Source organism: Copadichromis virginalis, linkage group LG2, assembly GCF_057382275.1.
Source record: "Copadichromis virginalis isolate Kocher_CV1m ecotype Utaka linkage group LG2, C_Virginalis_male_GT1.1, whole genome shotgun sequence".
Taxonomy (NCBI): domain Eukaryota; kingdom Metazoa; phylum Chordata; class Actinopteri; order Cichliformes; family Cichlidae; genus Copadichromis; species Copadichromis virginalis.
The window spans coordinates 37,474,801-37,498,010 of NC_140619.1; the positions used below are offsets into that span (position 1 = coordinate 37,474,801).

At 38.4% G+C, this 23,210-nt stretch overlaps 3 protein-coding genes across 7 annotated transcripts; 2 read left to right on the plus strand and 1 right to left on the minus strand.

Moving 5' to 3' along the window:
- The first annotated feature begins 345 nt into the window (after positions 1-345).
- btk (Bruton agammaglobulinemia tyrosine kinase) lies at positions 346-12,751 on the plus strand. Of its 5 annotated transcripts, XM_085433647.1 has the most exons (20): positions 346-441; positions 1,971-2,048; positions 2,975-3,026; positions 3,253-3,416; positions 3,542-3,646; positions 4,211-4,292; positions 4,404-4,529; positions 4,616-4,677; positions 4,765-4,952; positions 5,349-5,411; positions 5,598-5,652; positions 5,736-5,815; positions 6,143-6,270; positions 6,648-6,719; positions 7,122-7,293; positions 7,467-7,686; positions 7,810-7,874; positions 7,966-8,084; positions 11,607-11,764; positions 11,859-12,751. In XM_085433647.1, the coding sequence occupies exons 4-20, from the start codon at positions 3,276-3,278 to the stop codon at positions 11,928-11,930; spliced, it is 1,908 nt and encodes a 635-aa protein (XP_085289773.1). In that variant the 5' UTR covers positions 346-441; positions 1,971-2,048; positions 2,975-3,026; positions 3,253-3,275; the 3' UTR covers positions 11,931-12,751. The 5 variants fall into 5 exon arrangements, with proteins under 5 accessions (XP_085289773.1, XP_085289756.1, XP_085289781.1 ...); XM_085433630.1 differs by having other exon boundaries at positions 346-2,048; XM_085433655.1 differs by having other exon boundaries at positions 346-2,048; positions 3,258-3,416.
- Positions 12,752-15,967: 3,216 nt separating this feature from the next.
- timm8a (translocase of inner mitochondrial membrane 8 homolog A (yeast)) lies at positions 15,968-17,056 on the plus strand. The gene is made up of 2 exons (XM_085433727.1): positions 15,968-16,204; positions 16,820-17,056. Exons 1-2 carry the CDS (start codon positions 16,094-16,096, stop codon positions 16,979-16,981), a joined length of 273 nt encoding a protein of 90 aa, XP_085289853.1. The 5' UTR covers positions 15,968-16,093; the 3' UTR covers positions 16,982-17,056.
- A 71-nt stretch (positions 17,057-17,127) lies between these two features.
- LOC146717962 (magnesium transporter NIPA2) lies at positions 17,128-21,384 on the minus strand. The gene is made up of 6 exons (XM_085433702.1): positions 21,221-21,384; positions 20,891-21,023; positions 19,591-19,647; positions 19,199-19,289; positions 18,784-18,944; positions 17,128-18,662 (listed from the first exon to the last, which is right to left on the minus strand). Exons 2-6 carry the CDS (start codon positions 21,021-21,023, stop codon positions 18,028-18,030), a joined length of 1,077 nt encoding a protein of 358 aa, XP_085289828.1. The 5' UTR covers positions 21,221-21,384; the 3' UTR covers positions 17,128-18,027.
- Between the last annotated feature and the right edge of the window lie 1,826 nt (positions 21,385-23,210).

The window sequence follows — 23,210 nt, forward strand, 5'->3', positions numbered from 1 at the left end:
GCATAAACCTGACAAAACTCAGTGGGTCAGTAATATACTAAAACACAAGCTATACATTTTACTCACAGTGAAAAGGCTTTAATGCCTGCAGAAGTTATCATTTTGAAATATCTTTTAACAACGTAATAAGCAGGTGAGAAACTAAGAAATCCACTCAGGTTACAGTGTAACTATATGTAACAACCAAATATGGCCTTGCATTAATGTTTAGCCCGCTTCCACTTATCACCAAAACTGTCCAGAAGGCTGATATGAAAATTAGCAGCAAGAAAAAGGGGAAGTAAGCCCTGTCGATTCCTCTCTGTGGGTGTGTTTTAAGCTTCTTGCATCACAGACCAACACACATTTTATGGAAAGCCAGCTACTGAGGCAAAGGTCCATGCCACTCTTCAAGCTTCAGCATCTGCAGTTGTCTGATGTGTGTCATTTTTCAACATCTGGGTAAGCAGCACTTGTTTCTAAAGGAAGTATTTTTAGTCGCACTTTGTTCATAGAACTATAAATGAGAGAAGCAACCTTTGAGTACACTTCATCTGAAAGACCGAGGCCAAAAGTAGCATAGATTAGTGCAAGTACTCAACTGAAACCCACTGTAATTTCGTTTGTATGCAAATCCTGTGAAATAACCAATGAAATTATGAATCCACAAGTGACATTTTCAGCTTAAAGTCTAACGATGTATAAAGTTTTGAATGTTTTCTGGACATAAACGTACTGTTGTGTGCTGAGTGCTGATAATCCTTTATGTGCACACACTGACACTGTTCATCAAAGTGCTTTCTTTGTAGCAGAAACTGGTTAAATGTAAAGCAAATCGCTATCGCTAATCAGGTTGTACTTTCACACAGTTACTGACTCTCCATGACAGGTATCTTGCATTGAACTGTCATTTTTAATACTTACGTGTGCATCATAGGAAATTCTCGTATCCTGACAAATAGTTCTCACAAGTCACCACAATGTTAAACTTATGTGGTATTTTAATATGCCTGAGTATTCTTTGTGGTTAGAATCAGTCTTGTGACATTACTCACTTTTTTTCTCTCTGTCTGTTTCTTTGTTACGTATGCTCACACAGAGACACACGCAAACACACATACACAAGTACGCATTTTATTGCACATAGCACTTATCTACCAGGAAACACAGCATCTTTACAGGTTCCTGTTAACATTAGTCTTTCATGATAAGGTTGTGTCTGCTGTGTCATTCACATCAGACATCATGCAGTCAAAATTTGTGCACTTTAGAATAAAAAAATGCAATAATGACCATTTATAATGATTTATTTGCTACTTAATTGCCTTTCACACAGAGGGTGTAGTGACACAGTTGGCCTGTATTAGATTATATAGTCTAGGTCACACACAGAAGAGTAAAATTACAAATGGAACCTGCCAAAACTGGTACATTACATGCTTTTCAAATGTCCAACTCATGCACAGCAAAATTTAAAAGAGAGATACTGTCAGGTAAGAAGAGGTGCAGGCCACAGGGTTTCTTCTCTCTTCATATTGCAAAGCAATACTGATGCAACTTCCCTATGAGTTTGTCTGTGTCAGCCACCATGAGTCAACTCCCATCAGAAAAGGCAAAAAAATAATCTCCTCTGAGTAGCCATGATGCATTGGTAGCTGCACAGTTTCAGTCAAAAGGCTTCACTGATTTAGAGGCACATATCAAAGTTTTGGGCGTGCGCCCTCAGAGTTTTTTGACCTTCACTCGAGTTAGTGATGTGAGAAAAGACGGGTCGTGTTAAATGAGGAATGAGTAAACAATGTTTCACAGAATAGGGAACACCTCTGTCTGCTCATGAAGGCACAAACAACACCAGCAGGTAGTGTCACTCGAGTGTGAAGAAATGTCAGACTCCCTGTTAGCAGAGAGCAACAGAAGCTTCTCGTAGTGCCACAGTTACAGTTCAGATGATAGAAGGAAGTTCTCTCTCTCTCTCTCGCTCTCTCACTAAGCTGAAAATAGGCTGAGTTGAAGTGCGCACACATCTGACAGAAACTGACACACAGTGAGCGCTCGGCCGTGTAACGAGGGTGAGTCTGAGAATTTGATAGTTCACATTTGAGCGGTAACCGGTAACAAATAACTTCCCCACATTGGTGCACTTTTGTTGCACTTTTAGAACAATGTGGTGACGGGAATACCTTGGCTTTTCTTCTGGTCATTTGGTGAGATTTTAGTTTTAGTTCTGCATTGGTCAGAACCAAAGAAGCCTTTGCTTCCCAACCTATCATCAATATCTTTCAGCTTTGTTTTCATCAGTTGTCGTGATTTTCTGCGTGTACCGTCACTGCAGTACTATTTATACTGAATTAAGTTTCAGCTAGCTATATTTCCCCTAAAATATCAGGCTGTTAATGTCGCTATGTTACTAATTTCCACAACAATTAATTATTGTATGCTCCCCTTCACTCAGATTCTATCAATGTGTCTTGTTTTGGAGGTGCAAGTTTCATTTCAGCGCTGGTGGTTAGGAGGTGCTGCAAACAAGACACACTACACTGCCATAAAGCAAAAAGAGAGCCTTTTTCATTTGCCTACTTATCTTATGTGCGTGGTAAAATGTATAAATGTGCCCGAGGGGAAGGAAGCCTTCTGATAGTAGGAGTGATATATTACATGATATGTTTGCCAGCAAACAAATTTTATTTAGAAGTAAAACAAAAAATGAATCATGTCTAGACTGTATAGTTATATAAAATGAAAGAACTATACTACTGTATTTAGCCAGGTTTTTGGATCAACAAATCAGGCACTTGATATCCATTCCAAAGGCAAAGAGGAGTTAAATACTGTATCCAGATGACCAGGATGTAACAGCTAAGAGAAACAGATGTGCCACAGAGGCAAATGTTGGAAACTGAGGATGTTGCTGTCAGGAAAAGCAGGGCTTATGCAAACTACACCTAATCACACAGCGATATGCGCTAACACTGCATGCCTGTTCATCTCTTTCCAGATCTCCACTTTCACCTGTTGCAGTGGCACTGCTCCAACTCTATGAACAGTGGGTAGGTATTACATTCTTTAAAATGCTTTTCAAAGGAAACGAAAACACTGAATAAGTGTAAAGTTCAGCAAAACTTGAGGCTTTGTCATAATGCTGAGCCAGTCACAGCTCTCAGCAGAATTACAGATGCTGTTGTAGTCGGGGTGTGAACATGCTGTTTAGTGGAGAAGCATTGTGTTACGCCATGATTACTCTTTTTAAACGTATCCATTTGTCACTTGTTCCAGTGCAGCTGAATCCTGAATGAATCATGTCAGACTCTATACTGGAAGAAGTCTTCATTAAAAGATCTCAACAGAAGAAGAAGACCTCACCTTTAAACTACAAAGAGAGAATGTTTGTTCTCACAGCAGAAAAAATATCCTACTATGACTTTGACACAGACAAAATGGTATGTATATAGAACTGAAGAAAGGTTCGTTTCATATTAATGTTGGCTGGCAACCTTGGGCCACCAAATAAACACTTGGCTCTTTATCTTGGACTTACCTGACTGTTTCCTCTTCTGTTAAGCAGAAGCGAAAAGGTCTGAAAGGGTCAGTTGACCTAGAGAAGATCAAGTGTGTAGAGATAGTCCAGCCAGAGCCCAATGCCCCACAAGAGCGCATGTATCCATTCCAGGTAGATATTTTTCAATCCAATTTTCATTACTGAAGTTATAAACAAGAGTCAAATGCAAATGCTTTGTACCCGATTAAACTTTATATAAAATATACACTTTGCTTGCTTTCACTGCTGTTTAGCTTCGGGCCAGAACACGTAACAGGAAGATTATATAAGAATAGAGCTGCAGAAAAAGAACAACAAACACTTTCTATTAAAAAAAACACGTACGAGCAGCACACAGCAGCATGAGTGAGGCTCTCCAAGGACTGTTCGGTGCTCCAATAGTTAACACTGTGAAAGTTAATTGTTAAGAAGTGAAACTTCCTCTCACACTCAGATGAGCTAGGGGCTTTTAGTGCCAATGTTGCCATAAATAGTAAAAGTTCAAGCTAAACATGTCTTAATTAAAGAAAAAGCAAAGTAACACTTCGTGGGTTCATGTGTTGAATTTCCGCTAACGCATTTGAAGAGACTTTTGCCACACTTGCAGCAATCTATTCTGCAATACCAAACTTGAAAAAAATAAAGAAAAAAAATACTGAAAATTGCCGTCTTGCTCCGCTGTGGATTTTTCCACAGGTCATTTATGATGAAGGGCCACTGTATATATTTTCTAAGACTGAAGACACCCGGGTTGCGTGGATAAAGAAGCTCAAAGAATGTAAGTGTGCATGTCTATTCTCGCATTTCGTCACCGTATCTCGTATCATCTTTCATGAACATGACCATATCTTGTGTATCTGAAAAACTCTGTGGCCGTATACGTGTACAGTGGTGCGCTTCAACAGCGATCTGACGCAGAAGTACCATCCATGCTTCTGGGTTGATGGGGTGTGGTTGTGCTGCCACCAGGAAGTTAAACAGGCCATGGGTTGCAAAGTGCTTGATAGTAAGAATGGTGAGAATTAGACTCCCCTTAGTTTAAAGTCTAAAATGATCAGGTCCTAAACTTTTAAATTAATATATCTAATAATGCCTTCATAGGAGTGACATCACAGCTATCTCGAAGGTCAACAAGGAAGCCGCTTCCTCCAACCCCAGCAGAGGTATAGACCTAGGACTATGAGATGAACATTCACCAAGTACACACTGTTTTCTTCTATATGACAAAAAGCTATCTTTTTTTTTTCCAGAAAAAGCCTACTCGTCCTTTACCTCCACAGCCTCCTGACCCACCAGCGTCCTCTGCAGGCATGACTGTTGTAGCTGAGTACAGTTACACACCCATGACACCACAAGACCTGGAGCTAAGGAAGGATGAGGAGTACACCATCCTGGAAAAGTCCGATGCAAACTGGTGGAGAGCTCGAGACAAATATGGGTAAGCTGACTAGAGGTGACCCAAAGATGTCTCGTAAGAAGAGTGTGACCGCACGTAGCCCATCAGACAAATCAAAAATCAAGCGCAATCAGTTTACTCTGGAAACTTACAGTGGAGGCTAAAGTAAACCAACTGCAAGCATTATAATGAGGAAGACAGATAATCAGTGATGATTTTGAAGCACACAGATTAAAGATCATTTATATAAGAGAACGTTCAAAAAGTGGCTTCCGGGGCTACACGGCTCGTTAGTTCATAAATTTTGCATAACAAGTAGAAATGAATTTATATAATATACGATTCACTTGAATGATTTGTAAAAGTTAGAATCTGCTGGTGTTAAGAAGAAGTTCACGTTTTGCATGTGCCATCTGTTAATGTTCTTTTCTTTTCCAGAAAAGAGGGTTATATACCAAGCAATTATGTTGTAGAAGCTGAAGATGGGCTAGAAAGATTCGAGTGAGTATCAGTGTTATTGCTTTGCCCCTAAATAGGTGTATTAATGTCACATATGGTTATACATTTTATTATTTTTAACCTAACTCATTCTTGGTTCCTTATCTGCACTCTAATTAATTTCTTATTGTTGAACTAATACAACAACATTCAGGAAGAATTAAAAATTGTTTATTTTTTTATTGACAGCTGGTATTGCAAGAATATGAACCGTAGTCAAGCAGAAAAACTGTTAAAGGCTGAGGTAAACCCATGACTGTCATTGCCAAAAATATGTTTCCGGACTGTGTTTAAGTCAAAACTTATGAAATATGTTGTTGTAATCAGAACAAAGATGGAGGCTTCTTGGTGCGGGACTCCAGCAAGGCTGGGAAATACACTGTGTCTCTGCTCACAAGGGGTGGCGGGTGAGTAAGCTTAGCGGTGTTAAACACTGCTACCATTTATATAGTGCATCCACTTGCTCCGGTCATGTGTGAACGCATGAAAAGAAGAACTGTTTGTAATGAAAGAGGAAACAGTGGCCCACAGAGGGAGAGAGATGTAAATGACTTATGCAAAACTAGGACTAATGTGTCTGCGGTACTTTTTTTTAAATTCCAAGACTGAGCTACCCTGTTCAGAACACTGAGGAGATTTTACCTAATTATGCATATATGATAAATCATTCCTGTTCGGTGGTTCCAGTGAAAACGTGCGAACTAAATCCACCCGTGTTACTCTTCTCTCTACAGGGAAGCTGTTGGAAGCTGCCGACATTATAACATCTGCACCACCCAGCAGAGCCAGTATTACTTGGCAGAAAAGCATAATTTTAACACCATCGCAGAGCTCATCAACTATCACCAGCACAACGCAGCAGGTCAGTATAACTGCCCGGGCCATATGGATACATAGTCTCAGCTTTAATACTGTGGTATTTGTTACACAATAAACTCATTTTCAAATTTGGTTACGGTAACAGGAAAAAGGAAATGAGTCATAAGCAAGTTTGAGTGGGGGGTAGGGGGCCATTGGAAATTTTGTGGGTTTAATTATTCTTTTTTTTATTATTAATCTCCACTTTATTTAACTTAAATTTACAGTTGCTTTTTATTTTCTTTTTTAACGTCTTCTGTAGCCCTTTCACTCACATGTCAAAGCTCAATGAATTAGTTCATTCTTGCAATTCATATTCCAGTCATCTTTTCAAAAATGACTATCTTAATAGGTAATGTGGCTTTGTTATCTCCCCACTAGGCATGGTTAGCAGACTGAAACACATCGTATCTAACCGGGCACGGCCCCCATCCACAGCAGGCCTTGGTTATGGTAAGATTATGACTGCAGATGAAATTTAATTACACCTGCTTTCTTGGATTATGAATGTATTCTTTTTTATTATACAGAGAGTGTATAAAAGCTAACATGTAAGATACTGATCATTGTTTTAACAGTGTTTTGTGCTATTAGTATATTTGGCAAAGTTATTACACTTTTGTGCCTAGTATGAGATCAGAAGATTAAAAATGGTTTTCTGTCTGTGCACCTGATTACCTGGTTTTTAGTTTGATAAAAGGAAAAATGTTTCTAGTGTTTATGGTAACCAAGAGTGGCATCTCATTTATCTCTCAGCAGCAGCGCTAAAAAGATATATACAACGTGTCAAGCAGTTATTTTAATGAGGTCGTTACATGCTAAAAGAGCACAATTATTTTCTCTTGTTTGACGTAGGTGTGTGGGAGATTGACCCACGCTACCTCACCTTCATCAAGGAGTTGGGATCTGGACAATTTGGAGTGGTGAAGTATGGGAAGTGGCAGGGACAGCATGATGTGGCCATTAAAATGATTAAAGAGGGCTCCATGTCAGAAGATGATTTCATAGAAGAAGCAAAAATCATGATGTAAGCACAACTAAATGATAATTGCTGAATGTCTAACTCACTCTAAGATGAGTCTGTTTGTGCACAAGACTCATAAAACTGATCTGTCATACTGGGAATGGTAGTTCCTATAATGTCTTTGAGGAAACCCAGCTCACAGTGCTTAAGTCCCTTCTTCTTTTTGCTCAAACAAGGAAGCTTCGCCATGAGAACCTGGTCCAGCTCTATGGCGTGTGCACCAAACAAAGGCCTATTTATATAGTGACCGAGTACCTTGCAAACGGCTGCCTCCTCACATACCTCAAGGAGGGCCTGAAGCAGCACCCAACAAGCATCCAGCTGCTAGAGATGTGTAAAGATGTCGCTGAGGGCATGGCCTACCTCGAGTCACACCAGTACATCCACAGAGACCTGGTGAGAGACAATGATCCACTGTGTCAAAGCTTAAAAAAGAAAAATCCTGTTTGCTACCCAAAGATAACGCTGAAGGTTTAATGATTATTCCTGAACCAAAAGCATTGTTTGTTTTATCTCCAGGCTGCCAGGAACTGTTTAGTAGATGGAAATGGCACTGTCAAAGTGACTGACTTTGGGCTATCAAGGTAAAACACTTTACATAAGTTGCAAAAAGAACAAGACACACTGGTACATCATCAGCATAATATTAAAATCCTCTTCCTCCAAACCTTCCAGGTATGTTTTAGATGATGAATACACAAGCTCGGTTGGCTCAAAGTTCCCTGTCCGCTGGTCGCCACCCGAAGTCCTTCTTTACTGCAAATTCAGCAGTAAGTCTGACATCTGGGCATATGGTAAGTAATATACTGTATATATTTTTACTGTTTTATTGATGTACTTCAAAGTGAGTGGACACAGAAACTTCAGTATTAAAAATAATAAAGGTGCAAATGATTTAATAGGTTAATTAGTGTGAATGCTTGAAAAGCATTCACAGTATTGTTCTTCTAATCTTTATTATTATTCCATTTTTTTATTAGTGTGAATGCTTGAAAAGCATTCACAGTATTGTTCTTCTAATCTTTATTCTTATATTTTATTATCTATTCCGTACGTTTTTTGAAAGCCTACTCCTTCAAAACCGTTCAACTTAGAAAAACCATTCAAACACCATTAGATTCCTATTCTTTTGGACATGATTGCTTGTATTTTTCTCATTTTTAACATTTATATTTTTAATTTTATTCAACTTTATTCAACAAAAATTTCCCATGTATTTCAATGGGGATACCCTTCAAATTCTCATTCAACTTACTCATTTTTAAACTCTTACTACTTCAACATACGTTCACATAGAGCCACCATTCAAACTTTAAAACGAAGACAAGACATTCAACTATTCAACTTGTATTTATCTTTTCAATATCTATTATACTTTTTCTTCAGTTCCAGTTTAAGTTTCATGATGTTTTTTCACCCGTTTCAGAGTTTATAATGGGTGTGTATGGGACGGAATGTTGGGGCTAGAGTGAGGCAGCTCAACTGCTAGAGTGAGAGGAGCAAAAAAAATAATCTTAAAATCTTTTTTAAAACTGCTGCTGTGTCCGCAGCGTTTGCTCTACAGGTATGATTTTACCCTCAAAACGTAGCCATGGCTGTCCTCTTTCATCCAATGTGTTTACTATTGTACTAGGTGTTATGGTTCTTTCATAAATGTCACCAATGCACAGCCTCCTCCCTCCAACTCTTCCATAGACTCTAATGTTAAAATGGCTCAGAAGGTTCGTTTGAAAATCAGAAGAGCATGGTGTCTTTCCACTGTCACCACGTCCATATAATAAACTCCACAGACATGAAAACTGAGAATTTGGTAGACTAGACATTGCTGTCGCTCACAGTGAAAGAATTTTGTCAATACGACTTTTACTTTTCATTTGGGAACGATTTGTTTCGGCCTGACGTTTCTGTTCATTTTAAGCAGCAAAAGTGAGGTGCATGTCTGTGTCCGTGTGTATGGAGCCATTGGGTGCGGTCACTATAGCAACCAGGCTCACACCTGCCTGCTTAACGAGCTCTCTCTGCCACTCTGCCAAGATTCATCTTAAACACTTCTCTTTCAACTGCTGCTGTGTCCACAGTGTTACAGCCATCATTTTACCCTCAAAACGTCGCCATCGTTGTTCTTTTTCCAACATCTTGTCTTTCAAAGCTCAGAGATGTAAACTTTTTAAACTGTGTGGGTCCAAGTGGAGGGATCACATTTTAGTCATTCAGTGATTCAAAGAATATGACCTTTTAATATTCTTTCAGATGTTTTCTGACTCTAAATGTTCTTTTCTCATTTCTTAGGTTTTTCTAATTTACAATTAAAACATTTTCAGCTTTTTTCCAACTTCTTCTTCTGTGTAACCTTCAGCTTTTAGCAGTTCAGCACTTTTGTTTTCAGGTTAAATTCGGGTTTTTTTTTTATCTCATTCAAAATTTTTAACTTAAATTCAGTAATTATTTCATTTCAGTGCATACATTCAGATTCAAGCATTCACACTGCAGTTTCTTCAGAAAATGCACTTTCTAGTTATTATTATCTATTCCGTACGTTTTTTGAAAGCCTACTCCTTCAAAACCGTTCAACTTAGAAAAACCATTCAAACACCGTTAGATTCCTATTCTTTTGGACAACACTGCTTCTATTTTTCATATTTTTAACATTTATATTTTTAATTTTATTCAACTTTATTCAACAAAAATTTATAATGTATTTCAATGGGGAGACCCTTCAAATCCTCATTCAACTTACTCATTTTTAAACTCTTACTACTTCCACATACATTGACATAGAGCCACCATTCAAACTTTAAAACGAAGACAAGACATTCAACTATTCAACTTGTATTTATCTTTTCAATATCTATTATACTTTTTCTTCAGTTCCAGTTTAAGTTTCATGATGTTTTTTCACCCGTTTCAGAGTTTATAATGGGTGTGTATGGGACGGAATGTTGGGGCTAGAGTGAGACAGCTCAACTGCTAGAGTGAGAGGAGCAAAAAAATTAATCTTAAAATCTTTTTTAAAACTGCTGCTGTGTCCACAGCGTTTGCTCTACAGCCACCATTTTACCCTCAAAACGTAGCCATCGCTGTCCTCTTTCATCCAATGTGTTTACTATTGTCCTAGGTGTTATGGTTCTTTCATAAATGTCACCAATGCACAGCCTCCTCCCTCCAACTCTTCCATAGACTCTAATGTTAAAATGGCTCAGAAGGTTCTTTTGAAAATCAGAAGAGCATGGTGTCTTTCCACTGTCACCACGTCCATACAATAAACTCCACAGGCATGAAAACTGAGAATTCAGTAGACTAGACATTGCTGTCGCTCACGGTGAAAGAATTTTGTCAATACGACTTGTACTTTTCATATGGGAACGATTTGTTTCGGCCTGACTTTTCTGTTCATTTTAAGCAGCAAAAGTGAGGTGCATGTCTGTGTACGTGTGTATGGAGCCCTTGGGTGCGGTCACTATAGCAACCAGGCTCACACCTGCCTGCTTAACGAGCTCTCTCTCTCTCTCTGCCAAGATTCATCTTAAACACTTCTCTTTCAACTGCTGCTGTGTCCACAGTGTTAAAGCCATCATTTTACCCTCAAAACGTCGCCATCGTTGTTCTTTTTCCAACATCTTGTCTTTCAAAGCTCAGAGATGTAAACTTTTTAAACTGTGTGGGTCCAAGTGGAGGGATCACATTTTAGTCATTCAGTGATTCAAAGAATATGACCTTTTAATATTCATTCAGATGTTTTCTGACTCTAAATGTTCTTTTCTCATTTCTTAGGGTTTTCTAATTTACATTTAAAACATTTTCAGTTTTTTTCCAACTCCTTCTTCTGTGTAACCTTCAGCTTTTAGCAGTTCAGCACCTTTGTTTTCAGGTTAAATTCGTGTTTTTTTTTTGTTTTTTTTTTAATCTCATTCAATATTTTTAACTCAAAATTCAGCAATTAATTCATTTCAGTGCATACATTCAGATTCAAGCATTCACACTGCAGTTTCTTCAGAAAATGCACTTTCTAGTTAATAATTACTCTACTGTATAAAAACAGTTTTGGTGAATACATAGGGAAAATAAATGTGCTAACAAAAGTATTCTTTAAAATTGTAATTAAATAGTTAAATGGAAAACTAAATACATACATCGGGAATTTATATTACAATTAATGCATTAATACCTTCATTTAAAAATATATATTTTTATGCATGTAATGTTTTATTGTTCTGTTGATATCTATTTTTGACCTTTATATTTTGTTTTGTTTTGTTTGCTCAAATTGCATAAAAGCATAATGATTTTAAATTCTAACCATTTATATAATCCATTAGGGGTTTTAATGTGGGAGGTGTACACTCTGGGACGGCTTCCTTATGAGCGCCTCAACAACACGGAAATAGTGGACCAGGTGTCCCGGGGCCTGCGCCTCTTTCGCCCCCAGTTGGCCAACGAAAGAGTTTACAGCATTATGTCAAGCTGCTGGCTTGATGTAAGTGAATTTTCATATTTTATTGCAACTCTCGGTTGAGTTGACATTTAATATTGGCCCTAATCCTAGAGGTTTCCTTTGCTGTTCCTTTCAGAAAGCAGAGGAGAGACCAAACTTTCAGGAGCTGGCGCTGACTGTTCAGGATCTGCTATATGAGCTCCAGTAGGACTCCGAATAATGTATCAGCACAAAACATCGACAGTTCACTCAGAAGCCCACAGAGTCGTATCTTCAGATGCCCCTGGAAAGATAACAGTCAGTGAAAGTAACAGCACAGCGAAGTCCTCTGAAATGTGAATATGTGTACTGTGAATATCACTGTTGCTCACTGATTATACTATCCTTTCCATCCCATAAGTAGAAGTACATTCCTATAGAGTAGCATTTCAATTGTGTACATTTTATTAAAGAGCACCGGATTGAGTTTGTATGTATGTAGTGAATTTTGTGAAATATTTGTTGAATGTGTAAACATCTTTGCATGTCTAAACAAGCTTTGTACGCGCATATGTATTGCACAAATAAAAGCCAAGTATACCAGGCTTTGAAATGTTTGAAACATCATCATGTGGAATGAAAATTAAAAATGAAAATGTGCAAAAGATGGAATGAAAATTTCCAACCATGCGACAGACCTGCTGTATTCACGGATGGCGTTATCCTCACCGAACTGAAAACAAACGCGTAAACACACCCTCAAATGGATACGGCTGTTACGAACTGCGGTCAAGTGAGCCCTCACTTACGAAGTCACAGTCAAGCTAGCCGCTCCGCCAGCCGCACCGAAAATGTGGTTGCACTACTCTTACGCATATTACGGTATAGGTGAAGACTGGCTTAGAAACGAAGTGTTTTGTGTCCTGACACTATTTTACTTCACAATCCACTCCCAGTTTTAGTGTATCTCCACTTTCCCCCCTGTGATCCACAGCCCAAATTACTGTATGATTCAGAGAAAATTAACAATAAAATTTACCCAATTTACTCAACTGTACTCTTAATGTCCTCATCTTTGAGCTCAGATTACAGGAAAACTATAGGAGGTGACGCAGATATTTCACTGGATTATGACTCTGGGTGACCCCCACTATGCACCCTGTGATCCACATCAAAAATTACTGTACAGTTTTTGAGAAAATTGATAGTAAACTTTGCACAATTTACTCTACTGTACTTTTAATATCCTCATCTTTGACCTCAGATTACAGGAAAACTGTAAGAGGTGACACAGATATTTCACTGGATTCTGAATCAAGGCCATCTCCACTCTTCACCCTGTGATCCACAGCCAAAATTACTGTATGGATTTCCAGAAAATTGATAGTAAACTTTGCACAATTTACTGTACTATACTCTATATATTCTCATCTTTGAGCTCAGATTACAGGAAAACTGTAAGAGGTGACACAGATATCTCACTGGATTATGACTCTGGGTGACCCCCACTCTGCACCCTGTGATCCACAGCAACAATTACTGTATGGATTTCTGATAAAATTAAATCCTATTCCATTACCAAACAAAATGAGTTCATTGAAGTATTTGCTTAACTACAAGAAATTTCTTTCCACACACAATTTAAATTTTTCAAAATGTCATTCACACACCACCTCAAGTAGCAACTTTAGTTTTAGACATTATTTATTCAGTGCTTAATCACAACAATAGTCACCTTAAGGCACTTACATAATAAGTTAAACCTTACAATAATACATACAGAGAAAAACCCAACAATCATATGACCCCCTATGAGCAACAGTGGGAAGGAAAAACTCCCTTTTAACAGGAAGAAACCACCGGCAGAACCAGGCTCAGGGAGGGGCGGCCATCTGCCTCAACCGGTCAGGGTGAGAAATTACATTTCTCAGATTACTGATTTCTCATATTACTACTACACAGTTTAGATATATTGTTATTCATTATCTGTCATCACACAAATCAACCCAAAAAATCAAAAAGGAAATACTTGAAGTACGTGCACAAAGCAAGAATGTTATACACATTGTGTTTTACACATGTGTTCCTCAAAACACCAATAACAACTATAAGCAGATTATTCAAGTAGCTTTCACTGCATGTGGAATTAGGTTACACAAAGCACACACTTCCACTCTGTCTTCTGAGCACTGCTGAGCTGTTCATTTGTCATGTCCAGGCATTCAGAATGGAACCAGCGGTTATCACATTGGATCTGTAAACAAAAACATATGAACTTTCATAAACACATTAAGTAAATAATTCTATGTTTTAATCAATTACAATCTTTAAGACACAGAGTCAAATACTTTGTTGTAGATAACATAAAACAATTATATATATATATATATATATATATATATATATATATATGTGTGTGTGTGTGTGTGTGTGTGTGTGTGTTAGTGTTCATCAGTTTGACACAAATAAATATGTCCATTTGAAGAAGATATTACACACCGGAGGCCTCAAGTATTGTCTGTGCAAATGTCCTTCGTGCCTGGGCCATCTCTTTTTTTGTCGTCAAAAATGTCATTTCTGGTTTATTTGGGAATGCCTCCATTACTACTTTGACCATCTGAAATAAAAAAAAACCCCAAAAATATATCAATTTTCTCAAAAACCGTACAGTAAATTTGGCTGTGGATGACAGTGTGCAGAGTGGGGGTCACCCAGAGTCATAATCCAGTGAAATATCTGCGTCACCTCTTACAGTTTTCCTGTAATCTGAGCTCAAAGATGTTAATATGTGGAGTACAGTAAAGCACAATGGGAAGATTTTGCTATGAATTTTCTCAAAAACCGTACAGTATATTTGGCTGTGGATCACAGGGTGCAGAGTGGGGGTCACCCAGAGTCATAATCCAGTGAGATATCTGTGTCACCTCTTATAGTTTTCCTGTAAGCTGAGCTCAAAGATGAGAATATATAGAGTACAGTAGAGTAAATTGTGCAAACTTTACTATCAATTTTCTCAAAAACCGTACAGTAATTTTTGCTGTGGATGACAGTGTGAAGAGTGGGGGTCACCCAGAGTCATAATCCAGTGAAATATCTGTGTCACCTCTTACAGTTTTCCTGTAATCTGAGCTCAAAAATGAGAATATTAAGAGTACAGTAGAGTAAATTGGGCAAATTTTATTGTTAATTTTCTCTGAATCATACGGTAATTTGGGCTGTGGATCATAGGGGGGAAAGTGGAGATAAACCAAAACTGGGAGTGGATTGTGAAGTAAAATAGTGTCAGGACACAAAACACTTCGTTTCTAAGCCAGTCGGCACCTATACCGTAATATGCGTAAGAGTAGTGCAACCACATTTTAGGTGCGGCTGGCGGGGCGGCTAGCTTGACTGTGACTTCGTAAGTTGTTGGGGTTTTTTTTAAACTTTATTTATCACATTATAGACATACAGTCAAGTAAAACAGGGATCACATAAAAGATAACATTGTGGTAGTACAATGAGGAACAGAAAGAGTGACAAAGACAGTAAGACAAAAGTGAGTACAAAAAATAAAATAAATCAAGGGGAACATAAATAAACAAAAGTTTGCAAGAGCCAAAATCAAGTTAGCAGTTTCAATCGGTTACAGATGTTAACAGTCTTGAGAGCCTTCGTGTTTTTTGATGAGGAGATTGTCCTTATATATTGTGCAAGTTCCATTTTTAATACAAGAAGTTCAGGCTTTCTGCCGAGGACTTTGCTTTTGTGTATATGAAATTTTGCCAAAAATAAAACCAAATTTATAAAGAAGAAAGCATCATTGTCCTTGTCTTTAAAATTATAATAGCCAAAGATAACATCCTTATAGTACAGTTGAAGATTAGGGAGAACAAAGTCAGTAATAAACTTGTGGAAATCCTTCCAGAATTTACACGTAAATTTACACGACCAAAACAGATGAGAAACTGTTTCAGGTTGCTCTTGACAGAAGGTACAATTTACATTTATTTCAGCCATAAATTTGGACAAATATTGTTTGGTAGGGTAAAACCTATGAATCAACTTAAAGGAAATCTCTTTAATTTTGTTTGTCAAGAAAAACCTTTGTGGTAAAGTCCAAACTTTTTTCCATTCAATATCTGTTACAAAATTGGCCCAATAAATTATGGCTGATGGAACAGAGACCATTGCATCCTGAATGTGACTTTGTAAGTGAGGGCTCACTTGACCGCAGTTGTTACGAAAGTCTACGTGTACAGGATGACGATGCTTGTCACACAAACGTGCTCTGTGATTGGCTGAACTACTTCCCGTTTCCCGTCGTGCACACACACGTGAAGGTCAGCAATAAAGCCATTAAGCATTTACAGTTTGCAAAATATTACTAGTACGACCTCTTTATAAGCAAGTATGGACAGCCAGGGAGCGACAGCTGACCCTCAGCTTCAGCAGTTCATCGAAATCGAGTCTCAGAAACAACGATTTCAGCAGCTGGTGCATCAAATGACGGAGGTCTGCTGGGTAAGATGAGCGTTACGCTACCAGCTCAGCTCTGCCATTTGCTATGTGTATAAATATATCTGGTTTTTTTGACTGATGGCTGGTGTGTCTTATATTATACACAATTTTAGGCTTCCGTTTTTACTGGCCGTGGACAGAAAACTATATTAAAAATTGATTTTAGCCGTTTACAAACACCGGGTCGCACCGCTTTTCTTAGGCGACCCTTACCGCTATGTCAAAGCAGGGATTCAGTAATAAAGTGTTAGAGACACTATACTATTCACTATACCCCGGCTTGGTATAGCTGGCGCTTTAGATAAGGAGTATCGGAGTGAAGCGAGGTGGACGGACATGTAGTATTTTAATGTTCATGTCAAAGCGGGCAAAAGGCAGACGTGTGAGGTCACGAAGGACCGCCTGAGAATTTCCTGAATAACTGGTTTAAAAACACTTTTGGCTTCGACTTCGAGTGTCTGAGCAACACGTCCGAATCGTGGAGTGCCGCACTGCGTGCTGAGGTCACAGCTGGGGCACATCACGCGCTGACGTAAAGTTGGTACTTTGTAACAGGAACTCTGGCGCTGTATCCAATCTTGCCGTTACATTTCCTTTTAATCGTGTCTCTGTTTCCAGGAGAAGTGTATGGATAAACCCGGGCCGAAGCTGGACTCGAGGACGGAAGCGTGCTTTGTTAACTGCGTGGAGCGATTCATCGACACCAGCCAGTTCATCTTAAACAGACTGGAACAGACTCAGAGGAGCCGGGGGTCGTTCTCAGAGACCATGTCAGACTAAAAACTGTCTCTCAGAGCGCTAACGAGGCACACGGGCACTGCTCTGAGAGGGACCGTACCTCTGACCCTGCTGTCTGTACAGTACCTTGAAGAACTGTCCAGCCAATGGGGGGAAAAGGAATCTAAAGTGTTACCTTTTCATACAAGTGCCTGAAAGTAACATCGAGCATGGACTCCTGTAGTTTTTTTTATTTGTCTTCTGCTGGCATCTGAGTGTTGAGAAAAAAACAAACAAAGCCACAAACCTAAACTCTGTTTTTGTCAAGTCACAGAGCTCAAGCTTTAAAACTGAGTCTGAATGTGAAAACTCACAAAATGTGCAAAAACACACTAAGCTGGCCTGCTGGGGGGTTTACTTGCAGCAAGAGGACTTAACTACATGCTGGTGTAATGAAAGGAACTAAAGATGTCTTGACAGAAGAGGCATGATCAGCAGCCGAGGCTGAACATATGCAATAAATAAATTTAACAAAAAGAAAAACCAAACAATATTGTCCATCTTTTGGAAGAGTGCAGTGACATGATGTTGTAAATGTGTTTTAATCGGCATTATCAAACATCCAAAACACAGTTAACGCAGCAATTTGTTACAGCTTGCACACATTAGGTAGACATTTATACAAGTAGACTGCATTCTTTGGTGTGGTTTGTGTGTAATACTGAGGTAATTCAGTAACTGACATCATCGACTCAGAGCAAATTAAGACTTTAACACTGACTGCATTTAAATAAGCTCACACATTTTTAAGCATGATGAAAGCTAAAGGTGCAAAACTTTGGTTATAGTTTTCAGTAACAGAAGGCACAATCTGGCTTGTGAAGGCTACTTTTTAACTCAATATGTTGTAAAAAAAAACCCCAAATGTACACACCAGTATGATGTGGACAACTAATTTTAAATAAAATCCAGTGTACTGATAGCATTACTCTCATTTTAAAGCCTCCTCTCCCATCCTCCTCGCTTTTTTGTAAGATAGATTGTAAAGCTGTGATATGCATTAAAGTTTTAGAATGACTTTGTAGTGATAATAACAATACTGGCCCTCTTTAAGGTGCTCTCTGGTGTATACCCCACCCTCCATTTGTGGCTCCTTCTCTGGGAAGATTCATCTCGTCTTGTGCTTGCAAGTCATAGCTGGGAAGAGCCAAGTATGGCTGTTGGCCCCATGGAAAGCCCTGAGGACCTTTCCTCAGATAAAGTGGGAGGGAATCCCAGGTAAATGTAATGTCTTTAAAGGCATGGAGGAGAAAAATTCCCAAAATGATGGTCAAGAACCCACTGATTGTTCCCACTATTCCATCTATGTTCATTCTTAACCATTCCTTGAAGAGGATGGCCGAGCAGGCCATGACAGACGTGGTGAAGAAGACGTAATAAATGGGAGTCACTAGTGATGTGTTAAAAATGTCAAGGGCTTTGTTCAGGTAGTTGATTTGAAGGCTGACACAGATTACCAGGCAGATGATTAAGGCCCAGAACAAAGGTTCCTTCAGCACCGCTGTCCCAGCAAACAGCTCCTTAATGCCAATGCCCAGGCCCTTGACACAAGACACAGAGAGCGAGCCAATCACAGAGCAGATCAGGATGTAGACCAGCACATTCTTCTGTCCAAAACGCGGAGCCACAGCACAGATAAGAATCAGACTGCTCCCCACAACGCACACAGCAAACACAATGAAACCTAACGGGAGCATTCAAGAATGAGTTAGTAACCTGAAAAAAATCAAACATCCAGCTCCTTTCAGGGATTCAGCTTCCACAGTGTTGTTAATCAGATCACAGCAAAGCAGGTCTGGTCATACCTGGATCCAGGAGCTTCTCAGACATGGCACTGAGGGAAGCCACCTCTTCTTCCTGCGGTGCATGGATAACCATGACTGTGGAGCCCAAGACGCAAAGCAAACAACCAATCTTCCCATGCACATTCAACCTCTCGTTCAGAAAGTAAGAGGACAGCACGGCACTGGAGATGAAAAACATACACAGCAGAGGCAGCATTGGCACAAATGGTACTGTTCCATATTTAGAAGGGTATTTCTTTCATAGTGGAAAAAAGTGAAAGCAACAGCTTTTAGCAAATATATAGATATTTCAAACCATAGTAAATATACTGTATTTATTGGGGATCATTTTCAATCTCAGATGCATTTCCAACATGCATCCTTCATTAATAATACTAGTATACAACATAATACATTAAACCTTTAAAACGTTTACCTGACAAGTACACTCAATGCTCCTAGTGGAGTCACAAGTGTGGCTGGTGCAAATGCATATGCGGCAAAGTTGGCAGCCTCTCCAGCTCCCACTGCAACACAGCAAAGATCGTCATTAGCATGCAGATATATTCATATCTGGTGCAGCTGCTTAGGTTAAATATTTTCTTCCAAACCCACATGTGCAAATGTGCTCTTTGAAGGAATGTGTACTTGGAATATTTGGTGTGGGTGCAGTGCTTACTGCCACGTCACCAGCAAAAAAAAAAAAACAACAACCCACAAATGCCTTGTTTTGTTTTAAGAAAACAAAGAAGACAGTGTTTCTAGGAAGAATCCTGACCTTGTTGCCCGTTTACAGGGCAGGATTAAATCTGCCAAAGATTCACTTACTTGAAATTAATCCTGCCCACCACAGCCATTCTTTCAGGTAAGCATGGCCCCCTTGACCTGTTAGTTGCACAAAGAGAAACTGCAGTAGATTTCACAATAACAGCTGCAGATTTCGCCCTCAAAACCATCATTGTTGGTACATTTATGAACAACCAGGTTAATGTTACTAATCATAAGTTACACAATGTACTGCGGTAGCTTGAATGTGCACAGCCCTTCCGATACCCGCTGTAGTATATTTTTATTATTCAGGTACACCTGTCTTCTTTTGCACTACAACATATAGCTGTAGTTTTCCACAACTTATCTCGATTTTATTTATGCAGTTCAAAACAGCCAACATCTCAAGGACCTTACGGATTATGATTAACTCATAAAACATGATATAAAGTTCTCAGTTACAAAGCCCGAGGTTTTATAAAGTAGTTTAAATCAATTCCATATCAAAAAGCTAAACTGCTGTTTATATAATAATAATAATACAGTAATAAGACATTAATAGAAATGCCTATGTATTTATGGAAGAACTATAGTCCATGAGTCATTTTGAGTCATTTTGTCAAAAGCAAAATATTACATATTTACTGCTTCTTAAATGTAAGCATTTAATGCTTCTCTATGTCTTGAAGCTTTATTATACATATTAACTCCTGGTTAACTAGTAAATCCCTAAAAAGTAAATCCATTCTTTGTTTAAAAAACATACATAAATAAATCTAATTTCATTTGTAATAAGGGATAAATCTTTACTGTACCAGATGGGTGTGTCTTTTAGTAAACTCTTGTAAAACAGGGTTAAATACCACTGGCATACTGTGACTAGCAGCTTTGGTGCTACAGTGCAGTGGTTTCTGCATACCTAGGTGTCAGAATCACATAGGAGAAGTCACAAGGAAATCTCTTACATTTTTTTCTCAAATTAATATGCCACGTTTTCTCATAGTTGTGCTTTTTAGATGAGCTGACTTGTTTATTGTCACAGAAAAGTCCAATATTCTGTCATTTTCCCTCTAAAATGTCAGACTTCGATGCAATGATTAAATTTTTAGTCTTACGTGATAGTTAAGCGAGTAAGAGTCTCAAAGTATGTGAATGCAACACAGCTGCATGACAACTAAGCTCCCTCCATCTTACTGTTGATAATGAAAGCTGGATCATTTCCATCATGACAATTGCAATAACAATTCAGCTTTAAGGGTTACTTTATCGTGTTGTTGTTGTTGTTGATACAACTACGTGTTCTAAAAATCTCTTCGCGCGCTCGCATAAACTTCGCTACAGTTGAGTTTTGTTGTATCACCTGCTCGCATGGACCCCTTGCTGGCCAATCGGAGCAGGCCTTTCTTCTTCAAGATGAAACTTGAGCCGATAAAAACACTGGAGCTCACAGCTAGTGAGAGGCCAATGTAGAAGTCCAACCGCGTCACCTCCATCTGAAACAGCGGATAATGCAGTTAAACATGTTCCGGGTGTAAAAATGGTCGACCTACTTCAAACACGAAACTTTCCAGGCATCGAGCGCCGGAAAGCTCATGTTTAAAGAAGTCACATGACAGGCTGACCGTACCGCGACGAACTGAAACTACCCATTAAAACGACCGTAAAAGCGGAGCAATATGAAAGTACGTACCGCTCTGATTTGCTTGTAGTTTGTTTTAGTGCAATTCAGCTTTAGCCGGTCGGCTAACGTCACATTTTGTGAAATGTTTTACCTCCGTCGTCACATTAAAGCTATTCGTCACATTCATTGCGGACCGCGGGAGGAGAAGCAGCTGATTGGCTGGTCGTCACCAAGCAACTTCCTTGTGATCGTCTTGGAAACGGTTATCTGCTACCGGTCAAACAAACAGCTGCTCGCCATGTTTTCATACGGGATTACAGATTAAATTGTTTTCGTGATATTTAGTTATAATGGCTGTTTTCCTTAATAACATCAACAAAGTACTGGAAAGAAAGTCGTAGAAGAAATAACAGAGAAAGGTGTTAGAATATGATACTGATAAAACAGTAAAGGGTCAGTCTACAGTTGCAGGACATTTTCTGTATGAAATACGACAACATGTTTGTTGTGTAAAACACACTTCTACTAAGATAAAATGTACCTAGTTGTTTAAAACGTGGTTCCAAAATATTATTTAAAACACAGACAAATTGCATTTTTCTCTTGTCCCTACTTGCTGATAATGACATGTCTTATACACTATAGGATTTTAAATGAGTTTTACATTAACTTGATTGTTTTGAATTCGTTAACATATCTATAATTGTTCAACCTTTTTTAAACCTTTTCTAAACATCAGGATAGTTTAAAAAAAACCGTATATATCCACAGCAAGTTCCCACAAAATATGTGCAGACTTGTTACCGAAACCTATTTAGCCTCAAAAAGGAAGAGACAAAACAATGAGGTGGCATGATAAAGAAGAAGTGACATGATCAAGTCCCGTGCTAACACCAATGGTAGACCAAAGGTCAGTCCCTTTGACATATTTTGTATTTGTCCAAGCTTTTCTGACTAAAGTATGTCACTCTAACCATTACAAGTCCCTGTTACCCATATTATCAAAAGAAGACAAATGAATTTCACAGTTTCATTCTTTTATTAACTACGTTCATCCCTGACTTCCACAGTACATTACATTCCACATTACATTATCTACAAATAAAGCAAATATAGCTATTCGACCCTGTTGCCTTGTCCTACACTGTTTTTAACACTGTTACTATATAATTTTTATTAAAAATAAACACATTTTTTATTAGCTCACAAGGGTTGGATCTACTACCTTTGTAATAGTAACTATTATAAAGTTCAGCAAGGTAGATTTAGAAAGTTGCTTAAATGAATCAATCTTAGCTATTAGTATTAGTATATTAGTATTCCACGTAAAGGCAACCATCATCACCTTTTTAAAATCTAAACTTTTACAATTTTATAATCTACATTTTCTGGTTCTGGAGAATTGGAAAATATTTTTGTAAGTTTAATATGTAAACTTAAAAAAATATTATACATTACTTAAATAATGCTGACAGTTGATAACATCAGGCAATATCAATATTTAATAATATTTACAGTATTATTAAGTAGATATACAGTTGTGGTCAGGAGTTTACTTGTCATGGGCATGAATGTGATGGTAATTTTTGATGATTTCTTTGAAAAATTTCCATGGTAGATTAAATTGTATGGAACACATGTTCACTGACTTTACAAAGCAATAAAAATTTGGATTTATTTTGGATTTTCTCTAATCCACACTGGGACAAAAGTATATATACAGAGTCAAACATATACACAGGACCACTTAAATCTTTTCAGAAGTGGTGCTGAACGTTCTAAAATATCTTTTAACTTGACAAAGCCAAGGCATACTAACTTCTCGTTAGTAATAATGATTGACAATTGGAAGTTTCTTTTTGCCAGCAAAAATGATTTGTTTGACACCGCTCACTGGACTCACCAATACAAAATAATTCGTATTTCGACGAAGCTATCAGTGGATACAGTAAATCCACCAAATCCAGAAAATTTGGCCAATCATCAGGAAATCAGGCGGGGAAAGCAGTGCTCCACCACTGCTGACTTCGACTAAGGGCATAGACAAGCAGTAGAAGGA

Coding starts and splice junctions, on each gene's coding strand:
- btk (XM_085433630.1), top strand. CDS start 3,276: ATGTCAGACTCTATACTGGAAGAAGTCTTCATTAAAAGATCTCAACAG. Junction 3,647..4,210: donor AGCGCATGTATCCATTCCAG/GTAGATATTTTT, acceptor ATTTTTCCACAG/GTCATTTATGATGAAGGGCC. Junction 7,875..7,965: donor ACTGACTTTGGGCTATCAAG/GTAAAACACTTT, acceptor CAAACCTTCCAG/GTATGTTTTAGATGATGAAT.
- timm8a (XM_085433727.1), top strand. CDS start 16,094: ATGGACAGCCAGGGAGCGACAGCTGACCCTCAGCTTCAGCAGTTCATC. Junction 16,205..16,819: donor AAATGACGGAGGTCTGCTGG/GTAAGATGAGCG, acceptor CTCTGTTTCCAG/GAGAAGTGTATGGATAAACC.
- LOC146717962 (XM_085433702.1), bottom strand. CDS start 21,023: ATGGAGGTGACGCGGTTGGACTTCTACATTGGCCTCTCACTAGCTGTG. Junction 19,648..20,890: donor CAAGGGGTCCATGCGAGCAG/GTGATACAACAA, acceptor TGCAACTAACAG/GTCAAGGGGGCCATGCTTAC. Junction 18,663..18,783: donor TGAGAAGCTCCTGGATCCAG/GTATGACCAGAC, acceptor TGCTCCCGTTAG/GTTTCATTGTGTTTGCTGTG.